We start from the raw sequence: 17,103 nt of genomic DNA, 5'->3' as shown, positions 1-17,103 counted from the left end.
TCAAAGCTCATCAATCGAGGGGGAGCATGATGATATAACGCTTGACTACGATAGCCAGTCCGAGCCAGAAGAAATGATCAATGCTGAACTAGACCCAACCTTTGATCCAAATTATCCTCCTCTTACCAAATGGACCAGACATCATCCTATCTCTCAAGTGGTTGGTGATGTCTCTGAAAAAGTTCTGACCCGATCACAACTGAAGGCAAAACAGACATCCTTATTTTCAAAGGTTGAGTTTTGTATGTTTAACTCATTCGTATCAAAATTTGAACCGAAGACAGTTAACACTGCCCTCGATCACTCTGATTGGGTTCAAGCAATGCAAGACGAACTAAACGAATTTGAAAGGAACAAAGTCTGGCGCCTCATTCCAACTCCTCCAGATGCTTCAGTTGTTGGTCTCAAATGGGTCTTTAGGAACAAAATGGACAAGGAAGGGAATGTTATAAGGAACAAAGCTCGTCTGGTAGTAAAGGGATACTGTCAGGAGGAAGGGATTGATTATGAAGAGACTTTCGCTCCCGTAGCTAGGCTGGAATCAGTTAGAATATTTTTGGCTTACGCTGCCCACAAAAACTTTGAAGTTTTCCAAATGGACGTCAAATGTGCATTTCTTAATGGAGAACTAGAAGAAACGGTGTATGTGGAGCAACCTCCTGGGTTCGTGAACGAAAAGTATCCAAACCATTGTTATATTCTGGATAAAGTTGTGTATGGCCTTAAACAAGCTACGAGAGCCTGGTATGAAACGCTAACTAAATTCTTAAAGATGTCCAAATTCAAACAAGGTTCGGTTGACCCAACCTTCTTTCGCAAAAAGGAAGGTAACCACCTTATGATAGTTCAAATTTATGTCGATGACATCATCTTTGGCTCTACGAATCCCAGCTTAACAGTTGAATTCAGAAAGTTGATGGAGACTAAATTTGAAATGAGTTCAATGGGTCCTATTAACTTTTTCCTTGGTTTAAATATTAGACAGGGACCCGAAGGCATCTTTATCAATCAGGAAGCTTACACGAAGACTCTCCTAGCAAAGTTTGGTATGATGGGAGACTCCAAAGTCAAAGTCCCAATGGCATTCGGCACCAAGCTAACTTCATCCCTAGACAAACCGGCTGTCGATATCACGCTTTATCATCAAATGATAGGCTCACTAATGTATCTTACTGCTAGCAGGCCTGACATCATGTTTTCTGTGTGTTATTGTGCTCTATTTCAGGCAAACCCACGCGAACCTCACATGCTTGCAGTGAAGAACATCTTATGCTATCTCAAGCGAACCACCTCCTTAGGTCTATGGTATCCTTCCAACTCAGGCTTCTTCGTTCAAGCCTATTCAGATGCTGACCTTGGAGGATGTGGACTCGACAGAAAAAGCACCACTGGTGGCTGTCAATTCCTTGACGGGAAGTTGGTCAGCTGGCAATCCAAGAAACAAACGTGCGTGTCGTTGTCTACTGCCGAAGCGGAATACATAGCCGCTGCATCCTGCACCTCACAAATGATTTGGATCCAGAGTCAACTTCGAGACTATGGACTCAATATGAAGAAGATCCCACTATATTGTGACTCTGAAAGTGCAATTAGGATCTGTCATAACCCAGTGCAACACTCTAAAACCAAACACATAGCACTGAGGTAGCACTTCATCAAAGATCACGTGGAAGATGGAAACGTCGAATTTCACTTCGTAAGAACCACTGATCAACTGGCTGACGTCTTTACCAAAGCTCTTCCTGAAAGCATCATTCAACAGAATATTGCAAGGGCTAGGTATGATGGAATCAGAGTCAGTACCTCACACTACCTCTCAACCTCCAACGTAAGAAGCGAAACCAACCGAACGTTCGGGTTCGGTTAAACCATCTGACTCGCTCATCACTTCAAAGGTAGTTTTTCTTGGTTGTATATTTCTTGTACAAAATTATTTTTTTAGTGTTGAAAGTATTTTCCAATTGCATGTCTAAATTCCTTGGTTTCTCAAAATTTTCCAAAACCGAAACCTACCGAAGGTTCGGGTTCGGTTTCTCAAAATTTTCCAAAACCGAAACCTACCGAAGGTTCGGGTTCGGTTTTTCAAAATTTTGTTGAACCGAAACCAACCGAACGCTCGGGTTCGGTTTTTCAAAATTTTGTTGAACCGAAACCAACCGAACGCTCGGGTTCGGTTTTTCAAAATTTTCTGGAACCGAAACCAACCGAACGCTCGGGTTCGGTTTTTCAATTTTTTTCACAACCGAAACCAACCGAACGTTCGGGTTCGGTTTTTCATATTTTTTCAAAGTTTTTTTTCAAGTCTTAATTTTTTTCTTACTTATTTTTTTATTTTTTATTTTATCTATTTCAAAAACTCCAAAAATAATTTTTTTTCTTTTAATTTTGTTTGTGTGATTGTTCGTTTATGGGGGTATAAATGTTGGATTAATTAAGTGTCCCTAGAAGCATGCTGTTGTATGTGTCTCAAGCCTCATAAGATTCTGAATAAAAGCCTTCATGACCTGGTATTAACAAACCTTGTCTTCCCAATAAGGCTACTACATTTATTCTAATCGTGAGCTACCTCACTCTTTTCTCACATGAGTTAAGAGTTTTTCTGCTTGGTCCTTATTTTTGCAGCAGAGGTACTTTAATTTCTTACACAATCCCCATTACATTTCTCCACTATATTCGTTTCATCAACGTAACCCTTGAGACTCTCAGAAATTACCACTGAGGTTTATGGTTACACAACATCTGTGTTTGTGATCTTAGTTTCGTGTCACCAACGAGCTGAGTGAAACCCAAAATTCAACACCTAACGAATTGACGGTGAACAATTAATTTGCTCAAGTTTTCACCAAAGAATTGACGGATGTACCTTCATGAAATCTCAATCTTTATTTTGTGCGATTCCTATGAAATTGTTAAACACCATAACATTTCTTCCCTTGGGATCCAATTTTAATTTTTTTTTTTTTTGAGATTTTATCTTTTCCAAGCTATTTAAAATTAATTCCTATCTACTTGTTCAAACAGACTACACCGGTCTCACAAGTACTTTGTTCACTTTCTTTCTTATTTCAAGATTAGAATTGCTGAATCAAAGCGAAAGCCACCTTTACTTAGCCTCATTAAAAGAAGCCTTTCAACATTTCTTAAAAAGTGATTGATCGTAATTCAACGGGAATCCACATAAACACTTTAAGGTCTCTCTTGATCTTGAAGGAAGAGATTCGTGCCCGGGATCACTTGTTTCGTGTCTTTATTTACATCACATTTATTCCTTCAAAGAGTTGCTTTATTCCTTTTTTTTTACACTCTTAGCACGAAAATCTTTGATTTTCCAAAAATTCCGTTACTAATTACTACAGGTTGTATTATTGCTTTGGTGGTCAATTATGAAGCTGTGGTCTAAAATAATCCACGTGGGTATTTAATTCAAAAGATGTCGTTTAAAAGATAAGACGAAAGGTTGCTGACTCGGCGGGAGTTAAAAGGGTTTAATTTCAAACGACGGTAAAAATGGTGCGCGTGTGGATTTGAAACGCCCATACTTTTACTGACATCAAGGACGCGTGTGCGAATTTCAAGGGATTTCTCTCTGGCACTTAAAGGCGCGTGAGGATTTGAAATGGTTTTCTTCTGAAACGACACTTGTTGGGTGGCGTGATCCTAGGAATCTGACACTCTCTCTCCTACGTGATCATCGCATAGAAGATTTGCAACGATTTTTCTCTCTCCATTCCCTCACTATAAAAGGCAGTCTAAACTCTCATTTACCTTTTTACTGCTTCCGGATTTTCTAGAGAGCAAAAACTTCCAAAAGCTTCACTGTTCATCTTCTTCTTCTATTACCTTCAACAATGGCGGAATCATCCTCAGTCCATGCTACCTCCCACATCCTTCCTATTCGTCCTCAACAATGCCTGGTGATCGATCTCAACCCTCTGGCGTACGACTCCTACATGTCGCCGATCATCGAGTGCCTGAAGTACTCCCAAATCGCTCCGGCTCTTTCCAGGATTGAGTTTGTGCCCATGAAGACTCTCTCGCAGGTTTATGCGACTGCCTATTACGACAAAGCAGTCAAGCGGGTGTTCTTCGAGGTTGCTGATCACAAGACCTCCATTTCTCGGCAACGTTTCTGCACACTGCTAGGGTTGGCTGCTGACCCATCGAGAATTAATCCGGAGACAATTCCGGTTGGGCTTCTGTATTGCATGTTTTACAATATGGGGTACACGGAGGTCCTCACCTCCGTTGCAAAGTTCAAGAAATCTTGCTTGCCGCCGCAGTGGAACGACATGTTCACAGTCCTCTTCAAGGGCTTGTCGGAACGGAGCTCAGGATCCGATGGTGCTAGTCGACTTTTCTTGTCGATCATGTATGCAGCTTACAACGGGGTCAACTTAGATTTTGGGCTGGTTCTCTGGCAACAGCTCATCCAGAGCCTTTCTTCTTCATCACGACATTCTGAGGTGTCGTATGCCCGGTTCTGGACTATAATCACAAAGTGGGCAATGGACAGGTTTGATATTCCCACTGCTGCTGGTGCATCGATGTCTTCAATTGGTACGTTTCATACCAAAAAGATCATCGTCTCTGATGCATCTAAATTCTCGTTCATTGGCTCTATTCCGGAGACAATGTATGGAGACGTTCCCTCTGACAGCAGGCTAATTCGTACGATCAAGGAGTTCAGGGCAACTGGACCTAGGGACCTTACACTGGAAATGCTGAAGTCCATCCATGATGCTGACAAACCGGTGAACAGGGGCAAAAAGGCGGACAAAGGGAAGCAAGTGACCAAAGCTGCTAAAGGTCCTTCTCCCAAGAAGAGGAAACAAACGAAACCTGCTCAGTCCCCGCAGCCGAAGAGAAGGAAGACTCAACCGAAGCGAAAACTTCTTATTCCTTCCTCTTCGAGTGACCCAGAAAACGAGAGTTCGGGATCGGATGGCTCTCAAGGAGGCGAAACCCCTCAAAGAGGCAACACACCACCCCGCTCACCTACCCCAGAGATGGAACTTCATAATTCACCAGTTCCTTCACCTCCTCAAACCATCCCTACTTCCATTCTGACCATAATTCCCACTACCACTATTCCTCCAACCTCTTTCCTTATACCACCACCCATTTTCACAGATACCACCACAACCACTACAAAGGTTACAACCAACGTATCTGATACAGGGGTTGATACCACTACAACCGAAACACCACCCGTAACCGAATCACCTCAAACCTAAACCCAGCATACAACCGAACCTACCCATACTCAACCACCACCCGAAACTAACCCCACACCCACTCAACCTGAACCTACCAAAACCACTACACCCCCAGCTTCACCACCCCCACCATCTCCAGATCATGCCTCTGATGGAGATAACCCGTTCCTTGGCGGTGATAACATGACCTTCGATTCGGTCTATTTTAGTCCGTTTCAGGTTCAAAGTGACGAAGAGGATGATGCTCCAGTGACAAAGAAGCATCTTAAGGAGCTCAACGAGAAGGTTGACTTACTTCTCGCTTCATCTTCCAACCAACAATCCTCTCTATCTGAAGCTGCACTTCAGAAGATTGTTGATGCCTTCTCCAGGGCTCAGCATGATTCGGTAGCCTCAGCCACTGCCGCCATCGACGCCTCCACAAAAGCCTGTGAGGCTGCGACCGCAAAAGTCGATAAACTATTCTCAGACGCCTCTTCTCTGTTGAAGTCATTACAGGAGAGTGCGGATTCTACCAAGACAACTTTGGAACCGATTGTTCAGTAATTGGCAAAGTTCGTCTCAACGGAGTTGACATCGTTCGCTACTCTTCGCCAAACCATAAGCGACGGCAACTAGGCACTTCGTGCCTCCATTGATGAGCGCCTCGCTAAGCTTCAGGAGGATCTCGCAGCTGAGAACTCATTGATGGACGTTCTGGCAAGCAAAACCACCGCCCTCAAGGTCAAGAGCACTCAGCTATCAAACTCTCAACAACAGCTGGAAGCTCTTCGATCCGAAAGGGAGGTCATCAAGACATGTGTTTCGGATGTACACGCTGCCTTATCAAACATCCTAGAAGCACACGATCCGATTCTAAACCATTCGGTGAGGCGAACCCTTGCTGAAAAACTTGCTCCTGCCTTGGACCTTCTCAGCAAAATCGAAGGTTTACCTAGTTTCGTGTCCACTCCGAAACAAGGGGGAGAAGAGAAGAAGTCCGGATCGAAAACACCTCCTTCCTCCAAAGCTACTCACACAACCGAACCACCTCCGACTGGTCAAGCTTCGGGTTCGGGTGTGAAGGATAAAGGGAAACACATAGCTGAGGAAGAAGATGAAGATGAAGATGATGAAACCATTGCTGACATGTTGAAACGAAAGAACAGTCGCAATGTGGATGATGATGTTAATTGTGTGGCGCGAGAGGCTGAAGAAGTCGAATGCATGCAAAAGGAAGCCCACGATCTCCTCGAGAGCAGGAAGACTCTCTTCCCTGCCTGGACTCGGGAGCGCATGATTAAAGAGGCCATAGACACTCCCAGCATCCTATGGCTCGAGCCGGTGATTTCGTTCGACTGCTATAATTCTGTCGATTCGCAGTTCGACATGCCGTTGACTCGAAAGGCGTTTATCTTCCACGCCTTCTCAAGTATTTTTGAAGTCCCTCATCCGAACCTTGAGGTGGATAGGGAATTGATCGAATTCTATCTGAAGGCTGCTCATCCTCAGTATTTAACATGGAGCGCCCAGAAGATAGTGAACGTTCGGATCTTAAAGCCTTACACCGAAGGAAGGTTCATAAACGTTCGGTTCAAGGTGATTCGAGGGTCTGCAAGAACTGAACATCATATATCCCTGGCAGATCTACCGAACTTAAATCCTCATGATTGGATTGTCTTGCATAATATCCTTTTGACGAATGAAGCCGAATATGGTCCAATTATAGACCATCTCAAAAGGATGTTAGTCTGTTATATCATGGAGGTTGCCCTAATGGATCAGGAGGTTGCCACAATCTTCAAGAAGAAACCGAAGATAGCTCCTGTGGGATCGGCCAGTGATCTCAATCAGATGAAAATGGGCAAGATCGACCCGAGACGCAATTCGGTCATGTTCACTAGAGCAGAAGGACAGAAATGTCTCTTTCCTTTAGCTGAAAAACATCTTTACACCACTGCTTGTCTAGAGCATGTGTTATCGATCATCCGAAGGTGTAAAGAGAATGCAGCGGATGATGTTAAGTACTTCAACGACATGATCCAATGGTACATCAGGTTTAGGCAGACGATACTGGCTCTTATCTCTCGTCTGTTTAACACCGTGAAAAAGAAGGTACCTGCCTCCGCTGCTGGCCCAAGCAACAAGTGAAGATCTCGCTCCAATTGACGCAAAGGGGGAGATTGTTGGGTTGAAGATTCATTTGAAGATTGCGTCTTTGGGCTCGGCTATTTATTTATTTAATTTTGTATTCCGGTTTTGGGCCTGTCCATACCGTGAGCTTGCTAGGTTACTATATAAGTATATGCTTGCATGCATATTAGGTTAATGATTTAACGATTAAGAAGATTACGATAGCATTACAATTTCTTTTATCGTTCTTGTAAACCTCCAACCCTCTACAGTTGATGTTCTTAATCGAGCTCTTCTGAGGGTTATTTTATAATCATTCGACCTGTTTGATTCATCGTTGAGTTATTCTTTATTTTACATTCGTTCTTACTGTTTAAGTATTTATTCACCTGTTTAAGATCTAATCGATCTACAAACATTAAAGTTTGTTTTTTAATTTCAACATATTGTTTAAATGCTTGTTCAATAATAATAATAATGCTAAGACTAATAATTAGTCACGGTAAATATTAGATTAAAATCTAGTGGTAATAGTACTAGGTTTCATCGAATGATATTATATTGTTAAAAGCGAAGCGCTTTCCGAGTTTGGAATCACCACTTTAACAAGTGAGTGCATAGTTACTTTCATCTTACACATAGATATGAAGTATTTTATATAAATTACGTGCTATGTGTGCGTATTATCTGTTTACTTGATATCAATGTTGGATGAAAATTTTTATGCATGTTTTAAATGATTTAAACTGTATATGTATTTTATATCTACAAAAACATGGGTAGATAAAATAGACAATGTGAAATAAAATGGTGAGAGGCATCGATGTTTACGATGATCCAGTCCTTTAGCAGAGTATAGATGAAGACCACAGACTATTCTAGACGGTCCAGTGGAACGCTAGTAGGCTCGCAACTTGTGGTGTTTATGAACGATGTGTTCACTAGTGTACTCCATTCCCCTCGTGGTTCCCTTACAGACGTTTATTGTTGAGGAACCCCCTTAGTAGTAGTGTCCATACCAATGATGATCCTTAGGCTAGGTCCCTTATGATAGGTGTTTTAGGGACATAAATTGAGCATAACAGGAACGGGTAATGTCACACCCCCAAAACTGAACAGCGGAAACATTCAGGGGCGGAGGACATCATGAATAGTATCACAACAATGCATAATAGAAATCAAAGTACAACATTTATTACATAAGGTTAAGTTTACAACTGTGTTTCAAAAGTATAATTGACAAACATAAATATAAAGAAACTTGGTCTTCCTCAAAACGTGTTGGTACCTGTTTAGTGCTTTCCTGAAAATACAAGTAGTTTTGAAAGGAGTGTCAATAATTATGTTGGTGAGTTCATAAGTATGTTATATAAATAATTTGTTGTTTGTTCTGTGAAATATGTATTTTTTCTCCCAGAAAATCCTATATTTTCTGTTGTATATTCATTTGTTTTCAGAAGTAGAATAGTCTTAACCTCCCATAAGACTTTGAAAAGTAAGTTAACTCAGTAATTGTATAGTATTCTATACCTATACTTGTAATAAAACTTGTGAAATAGTATTATAGTTTTAATATATTAAAACTATATGAAGTTGTTACTTATTCTTACACAAAACTTATTTATCAATTTCGAACTTGTGAGTTGTCATAATCATGCTTGATGACCTAAGCCTCGCCTGAAACACAACGTTCTTCAGGCGTTGTAATACGGTATGACAATTGTCATCCCAAGCCTGCCGGCTTGACTGTAGCTAACAGTCGAGATGTGGGATTGCCAATCTCATATAGATCTATATACAAGTGTCACGCTCTCCCTCAAGGAGACTCTAATTATAACTTTCAGGGCTTTTGTTTTATACTTGAATAAGTACTTGAAGTGTGTCTCACAAATACCTTATTGATAATTTTGTGTAAAATATTGAAAAGTATCCTTGTAGTAGTTATATCATAACTATATCATAAATTATATTTAATATAATTTATATATCCGATTTCATCAGAAACTCTGATTATGTAGTAAACATATGTATTTCCATAAAGTATATTAACAAGTTTATATGAATCATAAATTTTAAATATTATAATTTATATGTTTATTGTAACAAATAGTTCCAAATCAGTGCAATAGTTTATTTACAATAATAATAAAACAAAAGAATGAGTTTTATCATTTACACAAGAATTCCTTGTATTTTACTTGTATTTCCTCCCTAAAACATTATAAAAATAGTGAAAACATAGGGGTATAAACTCACTTGATAAGTGGTGATTTGGACAGCGTTTCGTTTCCCAAAAAGAAGCTTGTTTGACGAGAAAACTGGCTTAAATCGGGCAGAGTTCCTACTAGAAAAGATGGATATTCTCGGGAATATCGGGGCTTCGGGGCTTGCTCGGGGTCTGAGGTATGCTTCGAGGGCCTTGGGGGTTGTTGGTAAGTTGGTGGGAGTGAGAGAGGTGAAAGGAAGTAAGAAATGGTGCAAATTAGTCTCAAATCCGAGAGGGCTCGCATGGGTTTTATAGGAGCTGAAATCTTCAGATGGCGTCTTAGATGCCGCCTCGGACGCCATGCACGTCGGACGGCGAGTGGGCTGAACTTTGGTCGAATCAGAGGGTGACACGAAGCTGGTCTGCGAAGGAGGGAAGAACACGCGACGGATAAGGCGTCTTACGAGACGTCTTAAACGCCGGTTAGGACGCCAAGCACGTCCGATGTGGACTGGACCTCGCTTTGGTAAATTCAGAAGCTGCCACGTGTGCCACGCGTCGTACCCTGCGAAAATGGCCGGTTCTATCCACAAATCTCGGATTTTGTGCCAAAAACTTCCGAAAATGATAACTTACGCATACGAGTTCGGTTTTTGACGTTCTTTATATGCACGCGTAGGCGGGAAAATAATCTACAACTTTCGTTTAGACTTCTTTGGCAAATTTTGACTTTATTTTAAATATTAATATTTTTAATAGACCGGAACAGGAAAATTCGTTAAAGATTCATAACTTCTTTATTCATTGTCCGTTTTCATCAGACTTTTTACCGTTGAACTAGTATTAACGAGACCTTCGATTCTCATTTAAGTTGTTTCAGTTAAATCTCGCTCGATCTTTATTTCGAGTTTTTAGCTGTCTACCGCTAATTCGAACTTTAGAAAAATCATAACTTCTTCGTACGAAGTCAAATTCAAATGTTCAATATATGAAAGTTCATTATTTTTACGAGTTCTACAACTTTCATTTAGGTTATTAAGGCTAAAAAGTAGTTTATCAAAAGCTCACTTTTTACACGAATTAGTGTTTTCCGGACTTGTCGCGGATTTTCGATTGGTCATAACTTCTTCGTTATAACTCGGATTTTAGTGTTCTTTATATTTTTGGAAACCTTGTTACAATCTCTATCACTTGGTTCATCCCAATTGAGATTATTTAATAATTTAATTTTTGAGGGTCAATTATGTAAATATACACAATATGCCAAAATTTCTCTTTATTAATTTAAAAAGAAGTACAAACTGACCTACACTATTACATAGGTTTGAAATAACGGTTTGTTACATTATCCCCCCGTTAGAGAGAATTTCGTCCCGAAATTTATATTACAGATAGACTGGGGTAAAAGATGTGGTTGTTTCTGTTGCATTTGATCCTCCCGCTCCCAAGTGAATTCAGGTCCCCGCTTTGAATTCCAACGAACTTTCACTATGGGGATACGACTTTGTTTTGTACTTTTTACTTCCCTGTCTATAATTTCTATCGGTTCTTCCATGAAGTTAATATTCTCGTTTAATTCGATTTCATCGAGTGGGATTACGAGAGTCTCATCAGATAACCATTTCTTTAAGTTAGACATGTAGAATATAGGATGTATGTTGTTGAGTTCTTGCGGCAGATTAAGTTTGTAAGCTACTGGACCGATTCTAGCAAGAATCTCAAATGGTCCAATGTACCTTGGGTTTAATTTTCCATACTTTCCAAAGCGTATCGTGCCTTTCCAGGGCGAAACTTTCAACATAACTCGATCACCAACCTGGAACTCCAAGGGTTTTCTTCGTTTATCGGCGTAGCTTTTCTGTCTGTCTCTAGAAGCTTTTAATCTTTCTCGGATTTGTACTATCATCTCGGTAGTCTCTCTGATGATTTCTGGACCTGTGAGAGTGCTTTCTAGAACTTGACCTCTAGCCAATTGTGTGTCTCCAACTTCAGCCCAGCACAACGGTGATCTGCACTTTCGACCATAAAGTGCTTCGAATGGAGCAACCTTAATGTTGGTATGGTAACTGTTGTTGTATGAGAATTCAACCAGAGGTAAATGAGTATCCCAAGCTTTACCAAAATCTATTACACATGCTCTCAGCATGTCTTCTAATGTTTGAATGGTTCTCTCACATTGCCCATCAGTTTTGTGGATGATAAGCTGTACTCATATCCAGCTTAGTTCCAATAGCCTTTTGAAGTGACTGCCAAAATCGTGATGTAAATCAACTATCTCGATCTGAGATAATAAATACTGGTACACCATGCAGTCTAACTATCTCCCTGATGTAGGTTCTGGTTAGCTTCTCCATCTTGTCTGTCTCTTTAATTGGAAGAAAATGAGCAGACTTAGTCAATTTGTCAACAATTACCCATATAGTATCATGACCATTCGGTGTCTTGGGTAGTTTAGTTATGCAGTCCATTGTTATTCCTTCCCATTTCCATGTTGGGATTTTAGGTTGCTGTAGCAGACTTGATGGTTTTTGGTATTCTATCTTAACTTTGGCGCAAGTAAGACATTTGCCCACAAAAGTAGCAATTTCAGCTTTCATATTAGGCCACTAATAAAGCTTCTTTAGATCCAAATACATCTTATCTGAACCTGGGTGAATGGAGTATCGCGTCTTGTGTGCTTCGTTCATGACAACCTCTCTATAATTGCCGAACTTTGGTATCCAGATCCGGTTCACGAGATATCGGGCTCCATCACTTTTGACTTCTAAGTTTTTATCCATTCCCCTTAAAGATTCACCTGTCACATTCTCAGGTTTTAAGGATTCAAGTTGGGCTTCTTTGATTTGTGTAGATAGATGTGAATGGATAGTCATGGTCAATGACTTTAGTCGACTTCCTGAGTATTCTTTTCTACTGAGAGCATCTGCTACCACATTGGCTTTGCCATGATGATAACGAATCTCACATTCATAGTCGTTGAGTAGTTCTACCCATCGTCGTTGCCTCATGTTTAGTTCTTTCTGGTTGAAGACATGTTGAAGGCTTTTGTGGTCTGTAAAGATTGTGCACTTGGTACCATATAGATAATGTCTCCTGATCTTCAGAACAAAAATCACTGCTCCCAACTCAAGTTCGTGCATTGTATAGTTGACCTCGTGTGTTTTAAGCTGTCTCGAGGAATAAGATATTACCTTTCCTCGTTGCATAAGAACATAACCGACCCCTTGGTTAGAAGCATCACAGTAGACTATGAAATCTTCCGTTCCTTCTGGTAGAGATAAGACAGGTGCACTGCATAGAGATTGCTTTAGTACATGGAATGTTGTTTCTTGTTTTTCTCCCCAACTAAAGGTTACACCTTTTTGGGTTAGGGTAGTAAGAGGCTTTGCTATTCGAGAGAAGTTTTGAATGAATCGGTGGTAATAGCCAGCAAGACCTAAGAATTGACGAATTTCGGTAGGCAATTTGGGTGCTGACCAGTTTTCAATTGCCTTTATTTTGGAAGGTTCAACGTGTATTCCTTCTGAACTTACCACATGACCTAGGAAATCAACCTTCCTGATCCAAAATTCGCACTTTGAGAATTTCACATATAACTTCTCTGACTTAACGTTTGCAAGATTTGTCTGAGATGTTGACTGTGCTCCTCTTTGCTTTTTGAATAAATAAAGATATCATCAATGAAGACTATTACGAATTTATCCAAATAAGGACGGCACACTCTGTTCATTAAGTCCATGAATACTGCAGGTGCATTCTTTAATCCAAAAGGCATCACTACAAATTCGTAATGACCATAACGAGTTCAAAATGCTGTCTTCGGAACATCTTCCTCTAGAACTCGTAATTGGTGATATCCAGATCTTAAGTCAATCTTTGAGAAAAAACTTGCACCTTGAAGCTGGTCGAATAAATCGTTAATGCGTGGTAAAGGGTATCGGTTTTTAATGGTAAGTTTATTTAGTTCGCGATAGTCTATGCACATGCGAAAAGATCCATCTTTCTTCTTTACGAACAAAAGTGGTGCTCCCCAGGGTGAGAAACTTGGTCTTATGAATCCTTTCTTAAGAAGTTCATTCAGTTGACTGGATAATTCCTGCATTTTTGATGGTGCAAGACGGTATGGGGATTTGGCTATAGGGGCAGCTCTAGGTACTAAGTCGATTCTGAATTCGACTTGTCGTTTTGGTGGACTCCTGGAAGATTTTCAGGAAAGATATCGGGAAAGTCGCATACTTCTGGAATGTTCTTTATTTCTTTCACTTATTTCTTTACATCTACTACTTGAGCAAGGAATGCATGATATTCTTTTCGTAAATATTTATAGGCTTAAATGCTCGAAATTAGTCGGAGGTTCATGCCTGGTTTGTCACCGTAGATAATTATGGTTTCATCATTCAGTAGTTTAAGGCGGATAGCTTTTTCGAAACATAGGATGTCTGCGTGATGGAGACTCAACCAATCCATGCCAATAATAACATCAAAACTTTTAATGGAGACAGGCATGAGGTCAATTTGAAATGAATAATTATCTAAGTTGAGGGTACATCCTATGTATATATCATTTGTGCTTTCAGTATTTCCATTAGCCATTTCTACTATGAATGTTTCTTTTAGTGCCTGAGGTGGTTTGTTGAGTAAGTGGTCAAAATTTTGATTTACGAAACTCCTCTCCGCTCCACTATCAATTAATATCCATGCGTATGAGTTATTGAGAAGAAACGTACCCGTGACCACCTTAGGGTCTATCACGGCTTCCTCCTGACCGATAGCGAGTAATCTTCCTGTTCCACTAGTATTCCTTGCCTTTGGGAAGTTCCTTTTATAATGCCCGATTTCACCACAGCCATAGCAAGCTTGGCTTACTTCCTCAGTAGGTATTTGAGTAATAGGTTGAGCTGGTGCTTTACAGAAGCGGACAATATGCCCCTTCTTCTTGCAATTTCGGCAGTACATCTCTTTACAAGCTCCTGTATGATGAAAATTGCACCTATTGCATCTTGGCAGGGTTCCAACATAGCGACTTGGAAACACTGGGGTAGTAGAGACACTGGTAGGAATGGTTGCAGGAACAACAGCTCGAATGGTGGCTGCATTAATTGTCATCGTTTGTTGTTTCTTCGAAGGTGCCTGAGATGATTTCCCTTTTCTTTTATTCCAAAAACTACTCTTGTTGTCTCCATCTTTAGGTGGTTCGGAGTTTGTTTCCAGACATTTTCCATGATCAATGAGAGTTTGTGCCAGATGTTTGGCACTGTCAAAAGTGAGATTGTCTGCGGCTAAAACATTTCCTTGAGTTGGGGGAGTTAATCCCCAAATGTATCTCTCAACTTTTTTGCTTAGCGGAGTAACCATCTCCGGACACAAAAGGGATAAATCGCTAAATCTAGCAGTGTAATCGATGATGTCAGAGTCCTTCATCTTTAGATTCCATAATTCTTGCTCTAGTTTTTGTAATTCACCACTCGGACAATACTCAGCTAACATTTTCACTTTTAATTCTTCCCAACTCATAGCGTTTGCCACTAGAAGAGAAAAAGATTTAACGTAGCCATTCCACCACGAAAGGGCTCTATCCGCAAAGGTGCATGCAGCGTACTTCACTTTATTGGCTTCAGGACAAGCACATATTTCAAATACTGATTCTGTCTTCTCGAACCAGCGCGACAAAACAATGACACCTCCCGTGCCATCAAAGGACTTTGGTTTTGCATTATTAAAATCTTTATAAGTAGATTCTCTTGGTTGACCATTGTTATTTCCAGGATTAGGAGGATTGTTACCACCATTTACGTTTAATTGAGCTATAACTGCTGCTACAGCTGCTGTTACTACTACCTGAAATGTTGCAGCATCGAATTGAGCTGGTGGTGGCGGTGGTGGATTATGTCGAGGCATATTTTAACTATAATAAAATAAAATATGATAAGTTATTCAATTTGAATTTAATTCATAACAAAAGTTTATAAACATTATGAATTTATGATAGTAGTATTATATCCTTCGTGTGATTTGTTTTGTATCAGGTATTTCTATAATCATTTAATGTGTACAAATTGTATGAAATTAAAATTTGATAGACTGAACTTAATGAGTGGGCCTTAAATTCATAACCAAACAAGGAACAAAATAAATATTAGACCCAAAATTTTAATCAATAAAATTTTAATTACATAAAATTATAATATACAAATTAATCATAAAATACTGATGTAAATAAATTGTGAGAAAAAGATGGTAATATAAAATATTTTCCACTTTATTTATTTATATCATACATAAACTTTGACTTGTTACAAAATATTTTACATAAAAGAAATTTTTACATACATATTTAAAAACTTAATTAAGGTAAAACTTTGTAGTGAAAACACTATTTGCGGCGTGTGTTACGTCGGTTACTAGGCCCCGCTTCGTCTTGTGACTTCCAGCGCTTTTCTTGTGCAACATGATACTCTCTCAATTGTCTTATTTCTTCTTGAGCAACATCAACTTGTCTTTTAAGGGCTATAGTGTGTTGATCAGTGTCTTCTCACATCTCATCAAGTCGTAAGATATCCGGAGTATTGGCTTGTGCGGTGGCATTTACTTCAAGAATCCGATTAATCGAGATTCTAGCTTGATCAGTTTGGCGATTTATTCGTCGTACGATAATTGGAAGGGCTTTATCAGTTGTACCTCCAATATGGAGGTTGTAATATTCCCTGGCCATTCCATAAGGAGGGCGTATACCTTCATGTCTGCACCAATGGTTTATATACTGACCCCAGTCTGGTATGGGTCGAGCATTATAGTGTCTTAAATGGCGTTGTCCCGGATTAATAACTTAGGGATTTGTATCAGTACCACTCGATTCAGTAACGGTGGCTTTTATAGGTTCCTCCTCTGAATCACTTCCATTGCCGTGATCAGGGTAGTAGGGGTCCCCAGGGTAGTGTCCCGCCATGTTATCTGTACGAGATGTAGAGGTGAGAAATATATTAAATATTTAGACGTATGTTTTATAGTATTCAAAAATACTCCTATAGTATTTCAATCTTTTTGTTTAGATCTAAGATCTTCTGAACATGTATAGTTGGTAAGTTTTAGACATGTCACAATACTACAATCACTCCCAAACATATGTTGGTCATATCTTGAATTAATATAGTTGATCAGGCTATATTAATCCTAGATATGATTACATAATTTCTTAGGTTGAGTATAATATTCAACATTCAAATACTTTTAAGTTCTGTGATACTATATTTATAGATATTAGTATTAGTATACTTCTTATAAAAATATTCAAAAAAAAATTTTGAAAAGTATACTTGTAGTCAGAGCTCTCAGCCCTAATGTATTTATAGTTATATATCTTTTGTGAGTTGATATACTTAGTTCACTATAAACAATGCTCTGATACCAATCTGTCACACCCCCAAATCTGAACGCCGGAAACATTCATAGGCGGAGGACATCATGAATAGTATCACAACAATGCATAATAGAAATCAAAGTACAACATTTATTACATAAGGTTTTAAGTTTACAACTGTGTTTCAAAAGTATAATTTACAAACATAAATA

The 17,103-nt window shown here is 39.6% G+C and overlaps 1 protein-coding gene across 1 annotated transcript; it reads right to left on the bottom strand.

The window, feature by feature from the left end:
* Nucleotides 1-13,863: 13,863 nt before the first annotated feature.
* On the bottom strand, nucleotides 13,864-15,432 carry LOC145089133 (uncharacterized). Its single transcript, XM_079027616.1, has one exon. It carries the CDS (start codon nucleotides 15,430-15,432, stop codon nucleotides 13,864-13,866), a length of 1,569 nt encoding a protein of 522 aa, XP_078883742.1.
* Between the last annotated feature and the right edge of the window lie 1,671 nt (nucleotides 15,433-17,103).

This window comes from Lactuca serriola, chromosome 2 (genome assembly GCF_051521515.1).
Source record: "Lactuca serriola cultivar US96UC23 chromosome 2, Lser_US96UC23_V15, whole genome shotgun sequence".
Lineage (NCBI taxonomy): Eukaryota > Viridiplantae > Streptophyta > Magnoliopsida > Asterales > Asteraceae > Lactuca > Lactuca serriola.
Note: the sequence above shows the minus strand (reverse complement) of the source record. Positions and strands in the feature narration are given on the sequence as shown.

What these genes read in the sequence shown, in the direction of transcription:
- LOC145089133 (XM_079027616.1), bottom strand. Translation starts at nt 15,432, where the DNA reads ATGCCTCGACATAATCCACCACCGCCACCACCAGCTCAATTCGATGCT.